Below are 20,799 nucleotides of genomic sequence, written 5' to 3'. Positions count from 1 at the left end.
CAAGGGAAGCTAGTAGTTGCAGTCTTTTGGGATTCCAGCAAAGCTTTTGATGCTGTCTACCACAGTATCCTTCTGTGGATAAAATGAGGTTACATCAAGCTGGTGGCCAGTCACTGGCGGGGTTCTGCAGGGCTCCATTCGAGGACTTATCTTCAATGTTTTTATAATTGGTCTGGATACAGGACTCAAATTCATACGAAGTTTGGGGATGACACTAAATTAGGAGGAGCTGCTGACTCCCTTCAGGACAGAGAGCTTTTGCAGAAAAACATTGACAAATTAGAGGGCTGGGCAATCACCAACCACATGAAGTTTAACAAGACAAGGTAGTGAAGGGTCCAGAGGGCAAGACATATGAGGAGCAGCTGAGGTCCCTTGGTTTGTCCAGCCCAGAGCAGAGCAGGCTGAGGGGAGGCCTCATGGCCTGCAGCTCCCTCACGAGGGGAGCGGAGGGGCAGGCGCTGAGCTCTGCTCTCTGGGGACAGCGACAGGTCCCGAGGGAACGGCATGGAGCTGGGACAGGGGAGAGCCAGGCTGGGTGTCAGGGAAAGGTTCTGCACCCAGAGGGTGGTCAGGCATGGGGACAGGCTCCCCAGGGTCACAGCACCGAGCCTGCTGGAGTTCAAGAAGTGTTTGGACAGTGCTATCAGAAATATGGTTTGTTTTTTAGGTTGTCCTCTGTGGAGCCAGGAGTAGGACTCGATGATCCTTGTGGGTCCCTTCCAGCTCGGGATATTCTATGGTTGTATGAAATAGCTGGAGAACAGCGTTTTGCAGAACTTGTCCATAGCTGTGAAGTTTCTAGAGGAGATGATTTGTGCTGGAGTGTTACTGTTTCCAGACTGATTTTACCTTGTTTTCATTAAAATCAGCTGTGTGAGTATTCCTGGAGTGTAACAACTGGGAATCTTTTGCTTCTCTTAATCTTTGTGTGACTTTGAATCTTTTGGTTGAGAAAACTTTTATGAGTTCGGGGATTGACACATCATAGTGTTGTCCATCTTGTGTTATAGCTGAATTTTAACTGAAAAAACACACCTGATGTACTTGCAGTGCAAACTTGAGAGTGAATAGGCTTCAGGGTGCTTACTGTGGTGTTACTCAGAAATAGCTCTGCATTACTTTTACTTGCAAATGGTGCAGTTCTTGATAGTGCTTGGGTATCACTTAGACAGAAACCGATGTTTAATGTTTGAAGGTTAAAGAAATGTAAATGTGTTGGGTCACAACTGTTGTTCTGCGTGAACCACTATGATGCTTGAGCCAAAAAAATCTAGGATCTGACAAGTGTAGTCTTCTATAACGTATGGAAAACTTTGTCCATTTTTTTTCCTTTCTATTTCAGTAAAACTGCAAAACAAGCTGTTGCTCTGTACAGGTCTTTTCATGCTAATGTAAAGCTGTGTGCTGTGAAGGCAGTGTTTCTAAACATATGGCTTGTACCTCTCGAGGGGAATGTGTCGTGCTAAGTGGCAGAAAGTTGCCATGCAGTGCCCAGAATTTGGCAGCAGCTCATTTCTGCAAGTCAGAACAATGACTTTAAACACATACAGTCAGTACAGTCAGTAGCTGTAGTAGTTTTCTCTTTTTCTCCTGTATGAATTACACTGTTGCTGCTGTAAGGGACTTTTCACGTAAACATGAATCAGAAGTGTTTGCAGTTACAAAAACTTTGGTATAAGAAGTACTTATTGCTTTATAGGATCAGAGAGCACGAGTGTAACTATCTTTCTGAAGTCTTTGTTCATCAATTTCTATAATTTTTGGACTGGAACACAGAAAAAGGAAACATTTAACACTTCTTTTAATATAATCATACTTAAAAATGGAATTGCAAAACCAGGATTTGTCTATAGCAGTTTTCTTCAGACAGTTATTTTAATGCCTCCAGATATTTTAAATTTTAAAATCCCTTTTTAAAAGGTGTTAAATTTTGAATGTCTTTTAATGCTGTAAGTATGCATTTGATTAATTGATGAACATCTTACGGTCAATGAGCCATTCTTATGCTTCAGAATAAGTATCTAGGATCTTAAACATTGGCAATAATATAGTACCTCATTACCTCTTAATGAGTCAAGTTATGTCTCAAATTTATCTTTTTCTATGTAATGCTTTTGTTGAGAAGTAAAGTAATTTTTTTTCAGGAGAGAAACAGCTCTCCTGCAGTCAAAACAAGGACTTAATTATTTTGACATGTTTGTTCTTAATTGGCACTTAAAAGGATCATTAATAGCTAGACCTTGAGTATAAGGACTAGCTGAGCCTTTATTTCCCTAGATCTCCAATTTAAAATTTGGTAGTTTTAAAGTAACTTGACAGAATATATATACCTTGAAAAATATTGTATCTGAGTTGCCTTGAAGTTGGATGGCAATAGGTTTTTGAAGCCAAAATGTAGCTGTAACGGTAAAAATGTTGCCATGAAAAGTGATGTTGAACTTCAAATCTCAAAAATGCCTCAAAAATATATTCAATAGATGTATTTGCTTATTTGAGAATTTATCTGACTTCCTAGTGAAAAAGGAAAAGTTGTAATGAATAAAAGCGCTTAGATCTAATAAGTTAAATAATGATTTTTATACATAGCCCATCGATGCACTTAGGTATGTCTGAATATTTGGAAATAATACAGTAAAAATGTTGCCTAAATTTTAACTATTTGCTGAATTGCAATTTTCCTTTAACATTTGTGTGAATAAATAGATCATATGCAAATCAAAGAATGTCAGTAAAGCTAATTTTGCTGATTTTTTTTTCTGCTTTCTCTATCTCTGTGTAGATAAACTGTTCTGAAAATATTGAAATGAGCAATTCATAAAGCTGCCATGCCATGTTCTTGGTGTTACTTATTGGCACTATTGCGAGTTTAACATATTTTAACATATTTTGCCTTAATAAATGAAAAAAAATATTTTAGAATCCTTGCAAAGTCTGTATATACTGTGTTGGATTAAGATGCTATCATACAACCTTTTTTTTAGCAGTTTTCTACGGAAAGTTTTAGTGCATTAGAAAGATTTATGATGGGAGCAGACATAGGCTGGGTGTGAGTGTTTGGATCTGTGAGCACCCACAACTAGAAAAGATGTCAGAGGTAAGGTGGTCCAAGGAAGCAGCAGTCCTACCAACTCATTTGAGATCTCCTCAGAAGTCTGTTAACTGCCAGCAGGGGGACCTTATGAAATCTATCATAGTCACAATAAGAAAAATTGTTGGAGTACAAGAAGAGGACCTCAATTATTCCTGAGCAATCTTACCAATTCACACTGAAGAATTAAGTGCCACTTGCCTCATTTTGTCCTTCTTTGTATACAAGCTTGTATCTAATCTATATGAAACAGAAAAATATTTTTATATATATAAAAATGTACTTTAAAACTTTAAGTTGAGAGAGTGTATAGAGGAACAGGAGTTTGTATAATCTAGAAAAATTAAAGAAAATAGAAAAGTTGTTTTTCATCTTTTAAAACTACCACGCATTTTGTTTTTTCTATTCTCTGTTTGAGCCCATAGCTGCACAGCTGGAAAAAAGCAATAATTAGGCTGTGTTTCCCAGTGAGTCATAAGAAAGCACTGAAAAAGCACCAGAATTGGCAAATCTGCCATTGTTGCAGTAGACTTTTACTGGGACAGTTTGAATTTCAAATGAGTCTGTTATGCAAGAAAGAAAATTCAGGTCAGTCCTTATGTATAATACCAGCGGAAGTAAAGGTATTTAAAATTTACTTTTTATAGTTAAACAGATGATTAAAAACCTACTACTGTGGTGAACATTAACAAATACACCAGTCGCTTATCCTCCTTGTCCATGCTTTGTCCACCTTTGGGGAACACCAAACACCAACACAAAACGTAAGGCGAGGATAAATAAAGATGCCATTTTGTTAATTCTTCTTGAAAGGTACTGTAGTTTCACCCAACTTGCAGTTGCACAAAGGATGGTGTTGGAACACTGCACTTAAGCTTTTGAAAATTGCATAGCTGTACAAGATGGATAGGGACTGCATTTCATATCTTTTCAGTTCAACATGTGTGCAGATTTATGCTTATATGTTAAATTATTATCCTTCTAAAATATTTCCACGTTTGACTGTGCTTAAATGAAATCCCCAGTAAAGATGACTACAATATCATATATTTATGTACTTGATCATCTCATCTCCTGGGTTACCCTTAACTGTTCTCTGGGTATGCTGCAAAGGCCATGGTACGTATCTTCTGGTAGACCAAGATGTTAGCAAGGTAGAAACTTGGAAATTCAGCATCTCTTGTAGAGAACAGCTGGAACACTGTTTCTATAGAAATGAGCTTTGATAGCTTTTGTGAGAAGCAGTTTCATAAATAACTGTGTTCTGAGTAATGGTGGGTGAGCTTTTGAGGTTAAAACTAGCCCTTTCAGCATTGCTGTTCCCAAGAAAATAGCATGTTTTTCTCCTGACATGAAGCAGAGCATTTGCTTTTTGGGTGGTAAAATTGGGCACTATTTACGTTTTCACATGGGCTCTGCATATAGGCTGTTCTAAAGAACCCTACACAAATCCTAATCACAAAATCAGAGAAGCATATATTGTAGCTGGTAATGCTCATCTGAGAGGTAGTAACTTCCACTTCTGATGGTAAGGGTAAAGGATGGAAAAGAAGCTGTTCCTATAAACTTGTTGAATTTGTATCCTGGAGAGCTGAACAGACTAGCTGAACTGTGAAGATCGAAAATGTAGTTCTGTCCATTAAGGGCTGATGAAATCCAGTGTCTTTGGCATTCTGAAATTGTTGTTAGCGTGTGATTGCAACAAGTCCCAGCATTTTAGACCTAACTAGCTCCATATGTCATAGGGGAAACAGGCTAGTTTTTCAGAGGAAATATAAATTGGTTGTTGTGTATTTTGTCCTTTTGACTTGATTTTTCCTCGTTCAAGTGAAAACATATTTGCATAGTTTCAAACATTACATACCCAGACCGTCGAGTGGGAATTCTGTCCCAGAAGTACACATACGTCTTTTTCCCTCCTCTGTCACAGTGTCTTTATCCTGATCTGAAACAGCTGACTCCATGCAATAAGAAGCAAAGGTCTTCTGCTGGCTATTTTGCAGGGGGTGTTTCTGGTGTCTTGGACAGTGACCAGTTGGCTTTGGTTGCTTCTTCTTTCAGTGATGTGCAAGTGAATGGCAACCATTCGCTCGCTTCAGATACAGAATGTGAGAAATTTTGGGTTACTGCAGACCTAGATTTGAATCAAAGCACAGCAAGATGAAAGGCTCCATAACCCAGTACCAGTCCCTTGAGCCTTCCAGGCTGTTCTTTTATTGTTTTCTTTTACTTTTTTTTTTTTTTTAAGTTAGTGCATGTCCCGTAACAGGAGAAAATCATTCAGCTTCTTCCCATTCAATACCCAGTTCAGTTTCTCCTCAGTACAGTCAGTTATTTTGGGCTGGTTTTAGTCTTTTCTGTGCGTTTATTCTTCAGCAGTGCAGGAAGAATTTTGATTGCTTTGTGCAGTTCCCCCCCCCCCAGTAGTAGCAAGAGTTAACAGCGTGAGAAGCAGAGATTGTAAGATGCAGTACAGGAATTACGTGCATTTGTGGTTTAGGAAGAGGGGGTGGTATTCAGCTCTTGAAAGGGCTTTAATGAACACTGTTTGGTGTGTTTGAAAGCTAATGGTCAGAGGAGAGCAACAGAAACAGCCTCGGAGCTTTTAGGGTAAACCGATTAGCATTTTTCCCAATTGAGATGATTGTTTCACCTTCCCTTTTTACCACAAGATTTTTCATCCTCCGTTGCCTTTTGTTGGTACTGAAATGACATACGGTTAAGGAAGCCGCTTCGGTGTGAATGCAGTCCTTTCCCCCTCCTTCTCCTGTAGAATCTCTGCCTGCCACAGACGGGCAGAGCATGTGTTTCTCTTGTCTTGGTTGGGTGCACAAATCTTCTTTTATGTGTGCTGCTTCTTACCCTGTTGCCTAGACGATCACTGGCTCTCACTAAGGATGTCTGGTTCTCGTAAAGAGTTTGACGTGAAGCAGATTTTAAAAATCAGATGGAGGTGGTTTGGTCATCAGGCATCAGCCCCTAATTCCGCAATCGAAAGCCACCAGGGAGACTTCTGGAATAGAGGACAAAATGTAACAACTGGTGGCACAAAGTTTCTAGATTCGGGTAACCTACCTTTAACAGCAGTCGGTTACAGAAGGTCTAGCCAACAGGATTTCCAGAATTCACCTCCTTGGCCAATGGCATCCACCTCAGAAATCCCTGCATTTGAATTCTCTGCAGAAGATTGTGGAGGTGCACGTTGGCTTGACAGACAAGAAACAGATGATAGAGCAAGTGAAGAAGAAAATGAATCGGACAGCAGTTCGTGCAGGTTAATTATTACTTTCCTATTGTGAGCAATGTGTTTTCATTTCATGTTTACAGATGGCATGCATGTGTAGGCTAGCCTTTATCCTAGATTGAAATGCTTCAGAAACCTAGCAGTTGCTGTGCATCCAAAACAGAAAATGATTTATAAACAGGTTTTGGTGTGTTTACTCTGACCTTTTTAAAAGGTAACTTTATTTAGTCAATGTGGATAAGTAAAGTGCGAAGATGTACATGCACTCACTGCTGGTTTAAATGTTATACCTAAAACTTGCTGCTATGAATAAGGTGATGTCCATTACACGGTGATGTTACAGGATGCTTTTTAAATTATTTTGAAGTGATAACTGACTGTCTAGCTATGCTGAAAATCTGTCCCAGTTCGGAGAAAACCGTGAAAATTAAAGCTACTTGTCACTCTTATCTGATGTTTCCACGTATTTCTATAGATGAGGGAATTGAAACAGTAAAGAATATTTAGGCTGTAAGACAAAAAATATAATTTTTGCTTGTGCATGTACAACTTGAAGAAAGAAATAATCTATTGAAAGTCAACCAGGTTGTGCTGTAAACTAATACCAGAAGGTTGCTTTAAAATGATTGCAGTTGTCTGCTCAGGTGCCTTGAACTGTACCTAGTTTAAAAGAAAGAATGGTTTTGTTGTGTCTATAAAGATATTTTGGTGTTCTTCTCTTGCCTATTGTTACTAAAGATGAAACCTTACAATTTGTTATTAAATGTGAAAGGTGTTTAACAGTTGGTGGAAAATTAGGCAAGGCAATGTCTTTCTTGTTAAGTATTAGTTTCTTTCTTTTACCTCCTTTTAGTGCTTAAGTCAGCCATTCTTCACTGGAAGTATTTTTCCTCTTTTATACTGCATATAGTGCAGAGTAGTTAGCTTACCATTTCGAGTAAATTTTATGGTATTTGCGTTCTTGATTGTAAGATAACTTTGCAATGATAAAGCATTTTGGAAAGCATGCCTATTTAAAGGGTACGGTGCTTAATAAAGCATGTTAGGGACAGATCAATCTAGTTAAAGCAGTTTTACTGTTTTCCATTCCCCAGGAGAAGAATTCATTTAGTGCAAGGGCAAAGCAGTTCAGAATATAAAGACTATTTGTGGTTTATGCAACCTTTAAAGACCGGAGGAAAGGAGGAAGGGTAAAAATGCTTAGGAGTCAACACAGTGTATTAGTTTTTGTCACTTACTGCAAAAGTACTAAAATTACAGGGAAAGGAAGTAATGCCTACTGATTCTTTGTAACAGCAGCCTTATCATGTTGCAACAACTACAGAGCTATAAATAACGTGCCTCTGAAGAGTTCTTATTTTAGGTGGTATTCACGTATGAATTTTTAAATAGCGGTGTCACTAGATAACATATACGATATAGATGTAACATCACCGTATCACACTTATTTGTGGTGTGAAATTTTTATGTACCACGTTACCCCAAATAGGATATTCTCACTGTAGCAAAGCAATCACTGCAGAAAAAAACATGTAATTCAGAGAGATAAACGTTGGTTATAATTGTAGGAGAATTTACATATGACAAAAGTAACTTGTCACTTTGTAGAATTGAACTGCAGATACATATTGAGGGGGTGGGAGAAGTCTTTATAGTACTACTATTTTATTTATGGGTTTCAGTACGTTTGCTTTGCAGACGGAGTAGCAGACTTCAATGCATTTAGTATTTGAAATAAGTCAATGTTAAGTGTCTTTTAACTATGTATCTAGTCACATACAGCATTTGGACTTGTTTTGTAATTTCTTTGTCTTGTAATTCTTGCTAGGGTTTTATTTACGTGCTTTAAAATAAGTATTGTAGGTAATTTTTGAGTTCGGTGTTGGTACAATTTAATATGTAACTAATGGTAATGTAAGGACTCGCTTGGTATTGTTGTCTGTGTTTTTGTTCTCCAGGGTAGATTGTACATAGATTGTAGCATATCTTGTTCATTCCCTTCATTAAGAATGTATAACCCACATAAGTCTGCCCAACAACTGTTGTTTTCCTTTGTTAAGAACATGATAAGGTGGTCCTTTTTCATTATTATCAGATACAGCTGCTTACCTATTGACTTGAGTAAAGAAAACAGAACTTGCTTGTGCATGTAGTTTTCAGAGGGCTTTTTTCCCTTGTGAAAACCGCGTGTTTCCTCCGTTAGAAACAAATTATGTGTATGAAAAAATCCTTTTAAAAAGAGACAAAAAACTTTTTGTGGCCGCTACGGAGTTATCTTGCTTCTTCACTTCTCTGAAATTCTTGCCTGGTTATGAGCCTTGAAAGCCTGCAGTGACAGGAGCAGCTTCGCTGCTCTGTGCGTACCCTTCTTCTTTGCTGTGTCATATGGCACAGGTAGAAGAGCATTTTGGTCAGGTCTGTGGCGTTCTGCAAGCTTTGGATCACTATGGGATTCATTCTGAGGAGAAAGGATGTAGAATTCGGTTGTCATTAGTACAGAGCTTGGTGGCATAAGGGTAAGTGAATTCCAGGTTTGGTTCCCAATTTCTGACAAAGGCTGAAATCATAATCATCTCAGATGCAAACAGATCATTCACATTCAGGGATCAGAGCTAGCTGGCCGTAAAGCTGCTCATATCATGCTCTTATGTGCTGTGACCAGTATGATCTTGAACGATAGTTTGCTGCATTTCATCTCTCCGATTTCCTCTCTTGCTGCTGTTTGTTAACTCTCCTGCATTCCTGAGGCGATGGTCATCATTCTGGATTTGTAGACATTGCAAAATTCTCCCATGGGGTACAGATCGCTGTGTTAGCAATAGATTTCTTTTCCTCTGCTTTTAGTGGGTGCCTTAGAAGCAGTCCTCAGACCTTGAAGCACCATGGATAACAAGCTGAAAAGACCTAGAGCATACCTAGTATGCATTGTATAGTTATGTTTGGTTCATTTCACCCAGGCATACATTAAAGCATTGGAATTGGTTTGCTGTAGATATAAGCACAGAAATGTCATCAGCTGAGATTCTTGTCCTTCTAACTTTGAAGAAGGAAATATTTGACTCTGTAAAGCATCATATTAAATAATGGAAGCTGGCAGATTATTATTTTATGTCTCCCCATGCAATAAAATGTCAGCTAGCTTGGAGGAAGCAGTGTAAGTAACAGAACTGATTAAAAAATATATATTTTGACAATATTTTGAAAATTTTATGTAAAAACTCCAGTGCAGGAAACCATCTTAATGCAACAGTTAAGATTACTTATCTCTACACCTCTTTTATTATTTGAACAATTTTGAGGTGTGTAAACAAAATTATTATTGTTAGTCTTCTTTGAAATGTCATTAAGCTTACTTTTCTCAATCTGTCTGCACTTTGAGGTATCCATATTGGCTTGTTGATTTTCTGTTTGTTTAAATGTCATAATTTAAAAGGTTATATTCTTCATGTATTAAGATTTAAGATGTTGAGGGCTGTTGCCTTATTCTCTGAAAAACAAACAGGTGTTCACTGGAAGCATCTTAGATGATGAGAAAAATAAATTTGCATATAATTTTCAGACAGTGTTTTTCAGAAAATTTTACACATTTTTCAGAAAAAGATTTAAAAATTAATTTCAAATTCATAGTTCACTCCTCCCTCTGTGTTCCAAAATTAATAGTTTGAAATGTATATTTATTTTTTCCTGGTCATATTGAAGTCTTTCTTGCTTGGTTTTTATTTAAAAAACAAACGTGGAGATAGCTAACCTAAAAGATACCGTCAGAAAAATAATTTAGAATGTAGACCACGAAGTAACATGCTTGAAAAAAAAGTTTTGGAAACTTTGTTGTAACCAAGGTTAACACTTACAGGAATTCTTAAGTTTTAATGAACATGTGATTGGTATACAATAACTACTGTAATTCCTCCTTTAAAATAATAATACTTTAAAAGAAAGACACAAATCCTCTTCATAGGAGCAGATTGTGCTTCTCCCCCATAAACTGAGATACACGAGTCTTATGTAGAAGAGAGATTTAGTAAAAGTGGGAGGAAAGAAGAAAGCTGGTATGTGTTTTGTTTTGTTTTTTACATTGCAAACTGTGCTGTGGCTTCGTGTAAGCTACAACGATGAAACCTCAAAAAACAGCAGAAGGAGAGGTGTGAATTCAGCTCTCCAGCCACCATCATCTATGCTGTTACTTTTGAAACTCATTTATGCCTGTTTTGCTACCAGCTCGGTTAATTGCTTCGTTGCTTTGCGATGAGCTGTTTGACTGGGCAGAGCTCCTTGTTCCAAACATCCTACTTCAAGAAATAAAATCCTTTGAAAGTGAATGGTTTTATAGCATGGTTTGTACGTAGCTTTAATTTTAAAAGGGCATGCTCATATATAAATCCTTTGTCAGACAGAGAAGTCAAAGAAACCCAGCATCTTTAGTATATTTTTTTTTTTTCATTTGTCACCAGGATAGTAAAATGTGTAGCTAGCATGGGAAAGAGCTTGTCCTTAGAGTAACTGAAGTTTTTATGATCATCCTAATAAATTATTATATTTAAATACTTAATAAAGTTATTGGTTGGTTAGTGTTAGATAGGATTGTTTGGCATAGACAGGGAATGAAAAGAAGCACTGAAGTGAGACTAAAGTTGAAGACTACCAAAAAAACACTACTAACATTAAGTTATCAATAATAAAAATAAGGAAATAATGATAATTTCACTTAACGTGGTAAAAATATTTTAAATCTTAAAGGACCGTGTAGAAAGGGTTCTTCGGTACATGTAACCATCTTACATGCTGACAGCATCAGTCTAATGTGTTTGGTGTGCAGATGAGCCTCTAGCCTGTGGGAGGGAAAGTTTGTGCTGTACTTAAAGATGAATCTGAGTCGAGAGCCAAATCCAAAAGGAGCAGGACTGCCGTGATGCTCCGAGGTGCAGGTCCTCTCGGCTGGATGTTTGCTCAGAGCATGCAGACCACAGGTCAGCGCTAGGTACCCAGCTTTCCTCTCTAGGAGCGAAGAATGTCAGGCAAGAATTTGGAGAGGCATTTCGGTGCTGCTGCTGGGTGGGAGAAAAGCAGGGCTTGCCCTGCCGCTCTTCTTGCAGCTGTCCTGGCTGAGGCTGTGGTGAACTGAACTGGGAAGCAGATTTGTAAGAGAGTTTGGGGAAAGGGTGGGAGGATTTGAAATTTTCGTAGGCAGTCATTGGGCAATAGGCATAAATAGCCCATATCTCCCCTTTTGTGCAAGCACCTCAACTATTCAGGTGTCTCTTTCGTGTTCTCTTTATTGACTATTAAACTTAATCCTTCTTTCCCTTTCCTTTTCATTTCTCTGTGGAAAATGTTTTATAAGTTATTTGCTAGAAGAGAGGACAGGTGTGGTGCTGAACTCCTTCAGGTAAGGGAACAAACTGAGCCTGGCTCTGCTGTGTCCTAAGTGCTTTATCTTGGGCTCGTGGAAAACAGACATCACTGTGGTTCCTTTTCCTTATTGACCAAAATCAGGACTGTCAGTGAGCCCTGCACAGAGGGTGCACGTGTGCACCCTGGGGACTGGCAGTAGCTCTGCTGAGGGTGTGGGCCAGGAAAGTGCTGGCTGAGAACGTTTTTTCCTTCTCCATACCAGTTTCTTCAGTCTTATCTGCACAGCTCTTTTATGAGGCTGTACTATAAGTCAGATCCCTGATAGATTTTCTTTTTTTTTCCTTTGAGATAATTTTTAATGAGTTGAGGAATCAGATTTAAAATATGGTGCAACAAGAGTTGCTTTCCCTGAGTACTGGCTCCTTCACTGTGAAACGCCACCCAGTTTGACAACATCATGTTTTGCATGGTTACAGAGTGAGTCAGGTCAAGGAGTTGATATGGGAGAAAGGTAGTTTTTTTCCTACCCTCATTTATTTTTCAGGTATATGAGTTCCTTGATTCAGTTTCACACATGGCCACAAAGAAGACTTGTTCCAGCATGTCAGAGGGGCCAGTGGTGGAGCAGAACAAGTGACTCATGGGGGGTGAGAAGAACTTGACACAGCTTAAATAAATGCCTAACCACAACTTCAGAGCACGTTTAAGATAAAGTTCTTCAAGGGAAGTAGGTAGGCAGGTATCTCGTTTCTGATCCATTACTAGATCTGAGTTTCGGTGTCAGATTACTTGGCCTATTTAGCTATCTGGGCACATGTGCACACCCCAGAAACTTTACAGAACATCTTTCTGCTGAAAATTTAGACTTTGATATTTGAGGATTCCTCTTCAAATGAGTATCCCAAGCTGAGGACTGAGCTTTGTGAGAACAGGGCTTAGGATGTAGGTCTCATGAATCCATGTCTTTCCAAATACTATAGAAGGTCTAGAGTATTTTTTTAAGTTGCCTGCACAGTGCAAAGTGAGCAGTAGTCAGTGAAAAAATTGTGATCAAGAAAAGGTGTGCTTCCCCCAGTCTACATAGTTAGGATCCGGCTCCTGTATGTCCTAGACCCATGCATTCCATTTATATTTTTCTTCCTCTTTCTTGTTAACTGCTCTGTGTATGGACAGGAATAATTTTTCTCCCCATCCACCCTTGCTTTCCCCCCCCCTACTGACTTCTTCTGTGCTGGATCTCATTTCAAATACTTAAGGCTTCATGCAGCAGGAGTGGTAGTATATTGATGTGTTTCTTCATGGTTTTTTTTTTTTTTTTTTCCCCTTGCATCCACACTCCTTTTCTGGCTCCATATATGCCAAGTTTTGCTCTAGGCATCCCAAGCTAAGTGTGAAGTAAGATTTTAACATATGTGCATGATGGGGTGGCAGGGAGAGGTGTGATTCCTTATTGCATCCTTCCATCTTTTTTTCACTTTGCAGAGTCTTGGTAGATGCCTGTTCTTTCTCCTGTCTGACAGTGATAGATAGATGTGATTACTGGACTGATCGCTGCGTGTCCGTTAGTTGAAAAGTACAGCACCGAATTATTGTATCTGTTTTCATAAGGGCTTAGATTGGGTTTGGAGAAAGAAAGTATGAATATGAACAGAAATAAAATTGGAAGGGAGTATGGATGTGGTTTTCATTTTATCATCTGCATGGAGAATTGTTGCACCTTAATATTGTGCGAACTAAGATTTCTGTTATTGTCTTCGGCAGAACCTCCAACAGCAGTCATACCTTATCATCTTGTCAAACTATGGAGCCCTGTACATCAGATGAATTTTTTCAGGCTCTCAATCACGCTGAACAAACTTTTAAAAAGATGGAGAATTATCTAAGACACAAACAGCTATGTGATGTGGTGTTAGTTGCTGGTGATCGGAGAATTCCTGCTCACAGGTAAGTTTGTTATAATTTGGAGTAACCTTTCATCAGTTTACAAATGTGGTGTCAAAGTGTGCTTTCTGTGTTTTATTTATAAAACTTCAGAACAGTTTGGAATACTTTAAACATGCTTATGATTTTTTAACATTTATTTGGAAACTAAAAGTTAATTTCTGTCTGTTGTATGTGACATAGCATCAAAAATGTTTGGGATGTTTTCACATTACACTTTTTGTCTCCAAGCATATAATAAGGTATTTGCATAACAAAGTAAGACCCCCAAAAAGCCCCGAATGCAGCCTAAGACCATTAACAGCAGCAGTAGTTTTTGTACCATTGAATGGAGTGAGTAAATTTTCATAGACTAAGTTTTTCATTCAACTTATAATTAAGTTTTTGGAGTCATAATTAGCAACAAGGACAGTCCCTTGTCCACATGAAGTTTTTTGTCTCCCATAGTAACAAGTCCTTTGATAGCAGATTACTGAGCACTGACAGTAAGTGTTAATAGGCTGAATTTGATCAAACATTACCGTGTCTGTCGTCTGCATAATTAACAGGTAATACAGAATGCCATTTAAATGCTAGGAAAATACCAAAGATTATGAAACAGAAGTATGAATAACTGAAGCATGTTATGATATTTAATGCACAGGATTAATAGTTTGAATAGGAACCTAGGTGTAATTAAGCTGTGTTTTCGTAAGATTAGTTCTACAGCAGGAATAATAGCCTAAAGCATTCCTGTTTTCCATTGCTGATTTCTACCGTCACAGTAAAACCACAGCTTAATGCTGTTATAGTTAATAAAGTCTGGGATAGGTTTCTGGTTTGGGTTTGGTATTTTTCTTTAAAAAGCCAGATTTCTGCTTTTATTCAGAAATCAGCCACACTGTTGTACTAACGCAACTGAAGGAAGGACAGCATGGGGATGGGAACCAACTTGGGGAGCAGGGAGGTAGTTACAATATAACTTGCTGTTGCTCTCGGAGTGAGCCTTCATTTTATGAAACCTCATTTTTAAACAGTCAAGACTGTAATCAACGTGGAAAAATCAGGGATAAAGCAAATCTTTCTGCAATTACTGCTAAATGGGTGGCCCTGCTCTCCCCCCAACCCCTGACCTCGATTCCTTTGTAAACACTTTTGCGGATGATGAATTTTTTTGGAGAGACAAAGGAAGTGTGGTTGAGCAAGCTGATTTGACTTTCCCTATGGCTACAGAGTTGCGTAAGATCAGTGCTCAGCTTGTTCAAATTAATCACAAAACTTCATGGTTCCTATGCAAAGAGTAAATCAGATGAAAACAGGGAATGCACGTACCCCTACTGGACTTGCACCCACTGAAGTAATTTAGAAGTCAAAGAGCTTTTTTATTGCTTGCTGTAAACAGAAAAAAATAGTGGTGATAATAGTACGGAAATAATTTAACTTCCGTATGGCACCTTTGTAGTATATAGTTCTGGGTTGGGTTTATTTAATGAGTGACAAGTGTGGAAAGGGTGCAGAGGACAGCTGCAACTATCTTCTAAGGACTGGAAGATTTTGATTCAACAAGATAAACACAACATTCTGTATGCTAAAAAGTTCTTTAATGTTTTTTTTTTACCTGTTCCTCATTTATTTATAGAACTGACTTTGCTCCCTCAGTTTCTGCTACTGCATCTATTTCTGTAGTGCATTAGGCTCATGCTGCCACCTGTTACTTGCTCTGTTCTCCTCTTCAGGAGGAGAAGCATCTTGCTGTAGTTGGAATATTGTTTTAAATATGCACAAAAGTTAAGGCCAAAGAAGCACACTGTGTGCTTGTAGCAGGAGGTGGGAGGCTTATGTTTGTCCTTAGTTCACTTTTTTAATGTTAGAGCAGCCTACAAAGAAGCTTTGCCTTTTGCAACAGTAAGTTCTTTCTCTTACTGTTTTAAGTTATTTTCCGAGAGAAACATAGAAATAACTACGGTCTTCATCTCGGTGCATTCAAAGCACCTCACTGAAAATTGAGCTTTTCCGTAGCACAAAATATGAAGATGGAAATGTCACATTTGGTTCAGAAACTTACAAAAAACAAATCAGTGAGAAGATTGGCTTGATGCATTTGTTGTAGCCTGTGTTGTAAGAAAAAATTCTGTAGGATTTGTACTGCCTGCATCAACCTGTCCAAGTTCTGACTTCTTTAGCATTGTCTGCAGGCTGGAACTCTCCGTATATTTCAGAAGAGTCGTGAATATTTTACCTTAAGATTTAATAACTAACAATATTTGTTAAATAAATACTAGATTAAAGGCTTAGCACACTAAGGCATGTAAGAAAACAAAGTTTGTTTACACTGGACAGCTTTTTTAATTCAAAAAAGTTTTTCTCAGTATGTGGTCACATAGAATTAGTAAGAATATTTTTCATTATTATTAATCACTCTCAAGTATAGAGCAATTTGCAGATTTTCTGGTTTGAACCTGCAATTTTGAATAGTTCTTGTATCTTTTTTTCTTAATTCCCAGTTTCTGCTTTTCATGATACTTGAATGTTCTGAAGTATATGAAGTAAGTATATATTGGAGAAAAGAGCAGTGAGTTTGGTGTCTGCAATAGTAAAAAGCACAGGTAGTACGTTACTGTAAAATTCTGAGAGGTTTTCGTTTGAGTCTTTTCAAAGAATTAGGGCTCTGAGCCTACTACAGGTAAGAGTATCACACATAGCCATAATCTTTCTGAATATGGCATTTTCTGTTCTTTTAAGGCTGTTTATCTTTTTGTTCTGTGCTGAAATTATAGCTTAGAACTTATTTAAGAGATCAAAAAGTAAGTAGAAAAGGGGACAGTTCTCCACAAGGAAAAAAATGCATTATACTTCTACTCCCTTACCCTCCACTTCTGTAAAGAAATGTTGCTGGACTCTATTAAATGTGAGAAATGGAGTCTAGTTTTTTGTATCAGGTGGTGTTCATGCGTCCACAGCAATTTCAGACATCTAGGTCATTTACTACATTTCTGTTTATTACCTTCATCTAACTGCTATATCCACAGTAAAAGTTTAGTAATAACTTGATGGTCAGAACTCACTTAAGGAATGGGAGATCTCTGGCCAGAGAGGATTTAAAGCCTGCACCGCATCACATTCTTTAACCAGCAATCTGAAAATCTGCGCAGAGCCTTTTTATTTTTTTTCCTTCCTGTTGACACTGACAGATGAAAATATTAAAAGGCATGGGACTGAAGGAAAGAAGGGAAATGGAAGCTTATGTACTCTAGTGGCTGGTAAACTTGTTTGGAAGAGTACAAATCCTGGTCTGCAGACATTTTTTTTTTATCTTGAGGTTTATTTATCTTTGTACTTCTTTTCCATATGGCTTAATAATACTTCCTTACTTTCACATACTGTATTATCTTACTTTGTAAATTCTGCACTGCAGTTTTTTTATTGTTGTAATTACATGTTTATAAAAGTTGAACACACGGTATGTTTCTGAAAAATCAAAATATATCTAAAAGCAGTTCTTCTGTGCAAGGTTTATGCCAAAAAGTTATCTATTGCTGCTAACTGTGATTGTTCTGAAAGATTTTACTAAAGGATTTATTGTAACCATCGTTTTGTGTCAGAAGTGGCAAAGGAATTTTGAAAGGTTTGATTTCCCTGGAAGAAAGATGTAATTGGATGTCATTTCAACATCAAATTCTGCACGCTACATGTATTTTTGGGTATTTTAAACAAATTTAATTTAAATATACACAATGGTTGTATGGGATGGTATCACTTTCATATACACCTTTTATTACTGACATGTTTTGTTATCGAGAGTAGAAACTAGCTAAAGCAACCACTGTACGTGGTGCTTCGTAGCAGGAGGTCGAGCTGTCGAATTCCCCAGGACTACTCTCAGCCGCTAGGCAGCCAGAAACCAGGAGGTACCTAGGAACTGGCCCTTTTATCTTGAAGATGTTAGGAAGCTTAATTTCATTCCGACAGGTGAATCAGGTTAGGAGATACTGAATCTATAAAGTGCCAGGTTTGGCAGCTGTCAGCATTTTACCCAATAATTGCTTTGAAAGCCTAGAAAACTGTCTAGATGATGCACCATCAAGATGATGCATTCCATCAAGAAGTACACATTTTACTGGTTCTTAGTAAATAACAATGAAGTTAGCCTAGCTCTTCAGAGTGAGTTAAGCTGTCGTGGTGCCTCTTTCTGGTTTGGATCAGTACAAACCAAAGAAATTGAAGAAATCAGTAACCCTAGAACCTCCCGTAAGAACAGGAGAACTTACTGAAACATGCAGATTTTGCCAGTATTTAGTGCGTAACCATTGAATGTTTTTCCAGAGAGACTAACTGTTCACACATTTTACGATTTTCCAGATGAAAAATTCTGGCGTTTGCATACTTTTTTTTGTCTGCGTGAGAGACTGATCAGTGGGGCTCAGGGATCCTTGTGGGTGTCATGCTTTTACCCAGCTGGGCAGCTGAATACCACCACAACTGCTCTCTCAGGCATTTTGGTTGGGCCACTTAGGAAAGAAATGTTACTGATAGAAAAAAGACTACAAACTAAGAATACAAAAAACCATAACTTCAGTTTCTAAATGAGGAAAGGCAGCATTTTGTAGCATCAGTAGTTCCCAGTGAACTCTTGATTTGGTCAAATATTTTAAATTTAATGATTTATAAATAATAGAGAATCTTTTGGTGTTAAATACTTACAAAGCCCATATTTGCAGATGATGGCTCAAGCTGTCAGGGAGATCGTGGATATTATTTATAAGTGTAGTTTCTATAGTCATTGCACAGATTTTCTTCTGAAAAATTGTACTTGTCACGTAGCTATTTCAGAGCTTTTTTAGCAAAAACATCAAATAAGGGTGGGGAAATCCTTCTGTGGACAGTTCAGTTACATGAAGGTATAACTGCTTCACATTGTACAATCTGTATGTAGGAATGCAGTTTATCTTCAGACAATCTAAAAAAAAAATCGAAAGAAAAATCAGTTACTAGTAATGAGATTAAGAAATCAATAAACAAGTGGGTGTCAAATGACATGAGTAAAGTAGTAATTGATTTTTATTGACTACTGAGAAAAGCATGGGACAAAATAAGGCCAGATGACTGGGAGTCTGGCTGTGTTTTCTTTTATGCTAGCTCAGTGTCACCTTGATGTGTTGTCACTGTATCTTTCAATCCTCTTTCTTTCTTTGAAAATGTTATATTTAGAGAAATGTGTGGATACCTGTTCGAAGACTTTTTATTGTGAACATGCTTGTTGGCTAAAATTAAAATTGTTATCCATGTAATATATGCTTTGGTACGTTACTTGTTTTAATCTACTCCTGGGCTGGACACGCTGTTTTGGCATATGGAAGTCACTCTCTGGAAAGCACATAACATTGTGAAGCGTATATACCTTCTCATCAATCTGAACAAGGTTAGCAAAAACACGAAGTGGATTGCATTTTGAATTTCAAATAATTTCTTCTGGAGGACTTCAAGACTGGAAATGACAGGGAGAATTTTGCTGATACCACCGCAGCTGGTAGGAGATGTTTGTCCAGAGCTTTGGGTTATTATTTGGCGTTTCTTCAACAGTTGTTGCTAAGATAAGTACAGTCCAACCATTTTGTATATAATGGTGCAGCTAACTAAAACAGTTGCGCTGTTAGTTTTAAAAAAAAAAGTCAATATTCGGTGTTAAGTTCTGTTTCCCATGGCACGGACCTTTCTTCTTCACACTCTATTCTACATAGAAGTTCAAGACGTTATTGCCAGAGTTTGAGTATTTTGTTTGCTTTTTTCTTTTTTCTTTTTTTAATTAGAATTGCAGGGATACTTGGATTATTTAAATCTGTCCATGTACACACTTTGCTTTGTGGTAAGAACTTCTATTTTGCACACACAGATCTAATCTTGTTAAATAAAAAAGCAGTTGTAGAAACTCTACCATGTTGTTTATATGAATTTACTCTAATTTCACTGAACTTCTGCAGATCTTTAGGAGGCAATATTTCCGTTCAATTGCAGGTATCATTAAACGTGAGATTAAAACGCTTAGTGATGCGTTTAGAGGTTCTATTCTAATTTTTCTCCATAAATGAGATACAGAATAAATCTTGTATTTCAAGAACCGTATATTCTTTAAAATAACAGAACCTTATTTCTCATTACAAAACTTCTTCAAATATACAAGATTTTAAAAAGATTTTTTTTCCATGCACACTGTTACAGAACACTATTGACTTAGCAAGTAGCAAAAAATGATTACCTGACTGTAGACCTGTCCAAATGATTATTGTTCAGAAGATGTGCAGGGAAAAAAAAGTAGTTGAGAGCAGTCAATATTTATTACTATGCAGTTAATTAACTAAGAGACAGTTCTTTGCAGTTAATTTTGCAGTTAATTAAGAGGCAGTTGGTTTTTTTTTTAAATTCATGACTTCATATATGTACCTGCAAATCCTTGCAATTAATACATTTGAGGTTTATTCTTCTGGTGCTTGAATTTTAAGTGAATTTTATTCTCTTTGAGGTCCCACATCTCTATCATCTTAACAAGCCAATGTAATGACTCAACACAGGATAAACTGATGTTTCCTGAAGTATCAGATTTATTGAATATATGCAGATGGACTGTGTAGCATATTTGCTGTAGGCTTGATTCTTGAGTTTGATGTTTCTGTGGCTCAGTAACTATGCAGGTGTATTTAGATTTGAATTCTATGTGAGAGAGACAATAGCGTGCTGCTGCAGCACAAACATTGATCCAACCTACAAGGCTGTTCCTGGAGGTATTTTGGGAACAAGAACAGCAGGCTTCCTTAATAGTTCTGGTAGGTTTCATACAGCAGAACTATGGATTGAATATTCCGTCTTCAATGGATCTCCTTCTTTAACTCTAGCCCTGTGAACGCATACTGAGACATCTTCATTCTTACACGTGTGGAGTGGCACTGAGAATAAAACATGGAATATATATAAAAATAATGCAAAAAAAACCACTGTTGAGCATATTACCACATTTACTTACTCCGTATCTTCAAATAATCAGAATTAGTAAAATGCTCAGTACATATCCACAAAAGAGATTACTTTGTTAATTAGTTTGTCCTGTGCAGCATATTTTCCTCCTGATGGGGTTTTGTTGTGTGTACCATCTCCATGTTGACTGTGTGTAGTCCTGTCACCAGCATTAGTAGATGAATGT

General features: G+C 37.6%; 1 protein-coding gene across 4 annotated transcripts in view; it reads left to right on the top strand.

The window, feature by feature from the left end:
- The window catches only part of KLHL5 (kelch like family member 5), a 57,042-nt gene that overhangs the window by 12,581 nt on the left and 23,662 nt on the right, over positions 1 to 20,799 (top strand). For 3 of the 4 annotated variants that reach the window (XM_040557037.1, XM_040557036.1, XM_040557038.1), the window contains one exon: positions 13,449 to 13,631. In XM_040557037.1, the coding sequence (XP_040412971.1) occupies positions 13,489 to 13,631 (143 nt within the window). In that variant the 5' untranslated portion in view covers positions 13,449 to 13,488. Of the gene's footprint in view, positions 1 to 5,614; positions 6,366 to 13,448; positions 13,632 to 20,799 lie in introns of those variants that run through there. The other variant, XM_040557035.1, reaches the window with a different exon arrangement.

This window comes from Cygnus olor, chromosome 4 (assembly GCF_009769625.2).
Source record: "Cygnus olor isolate bCygOlo1 chromosome 4, bCygOlo1.pri.v2, whole genome shotgun sequence".
NCBI classification, from domain to species: domain Eukaryota; kingdom Metazoa; phylum Chordata; class Aves; order Anseriformes; family Anatidae; genus Cygnus; species Cygnus olor.
This window is presented reverse-complemented; position numbering and strand designations above follow the sequence as displayed.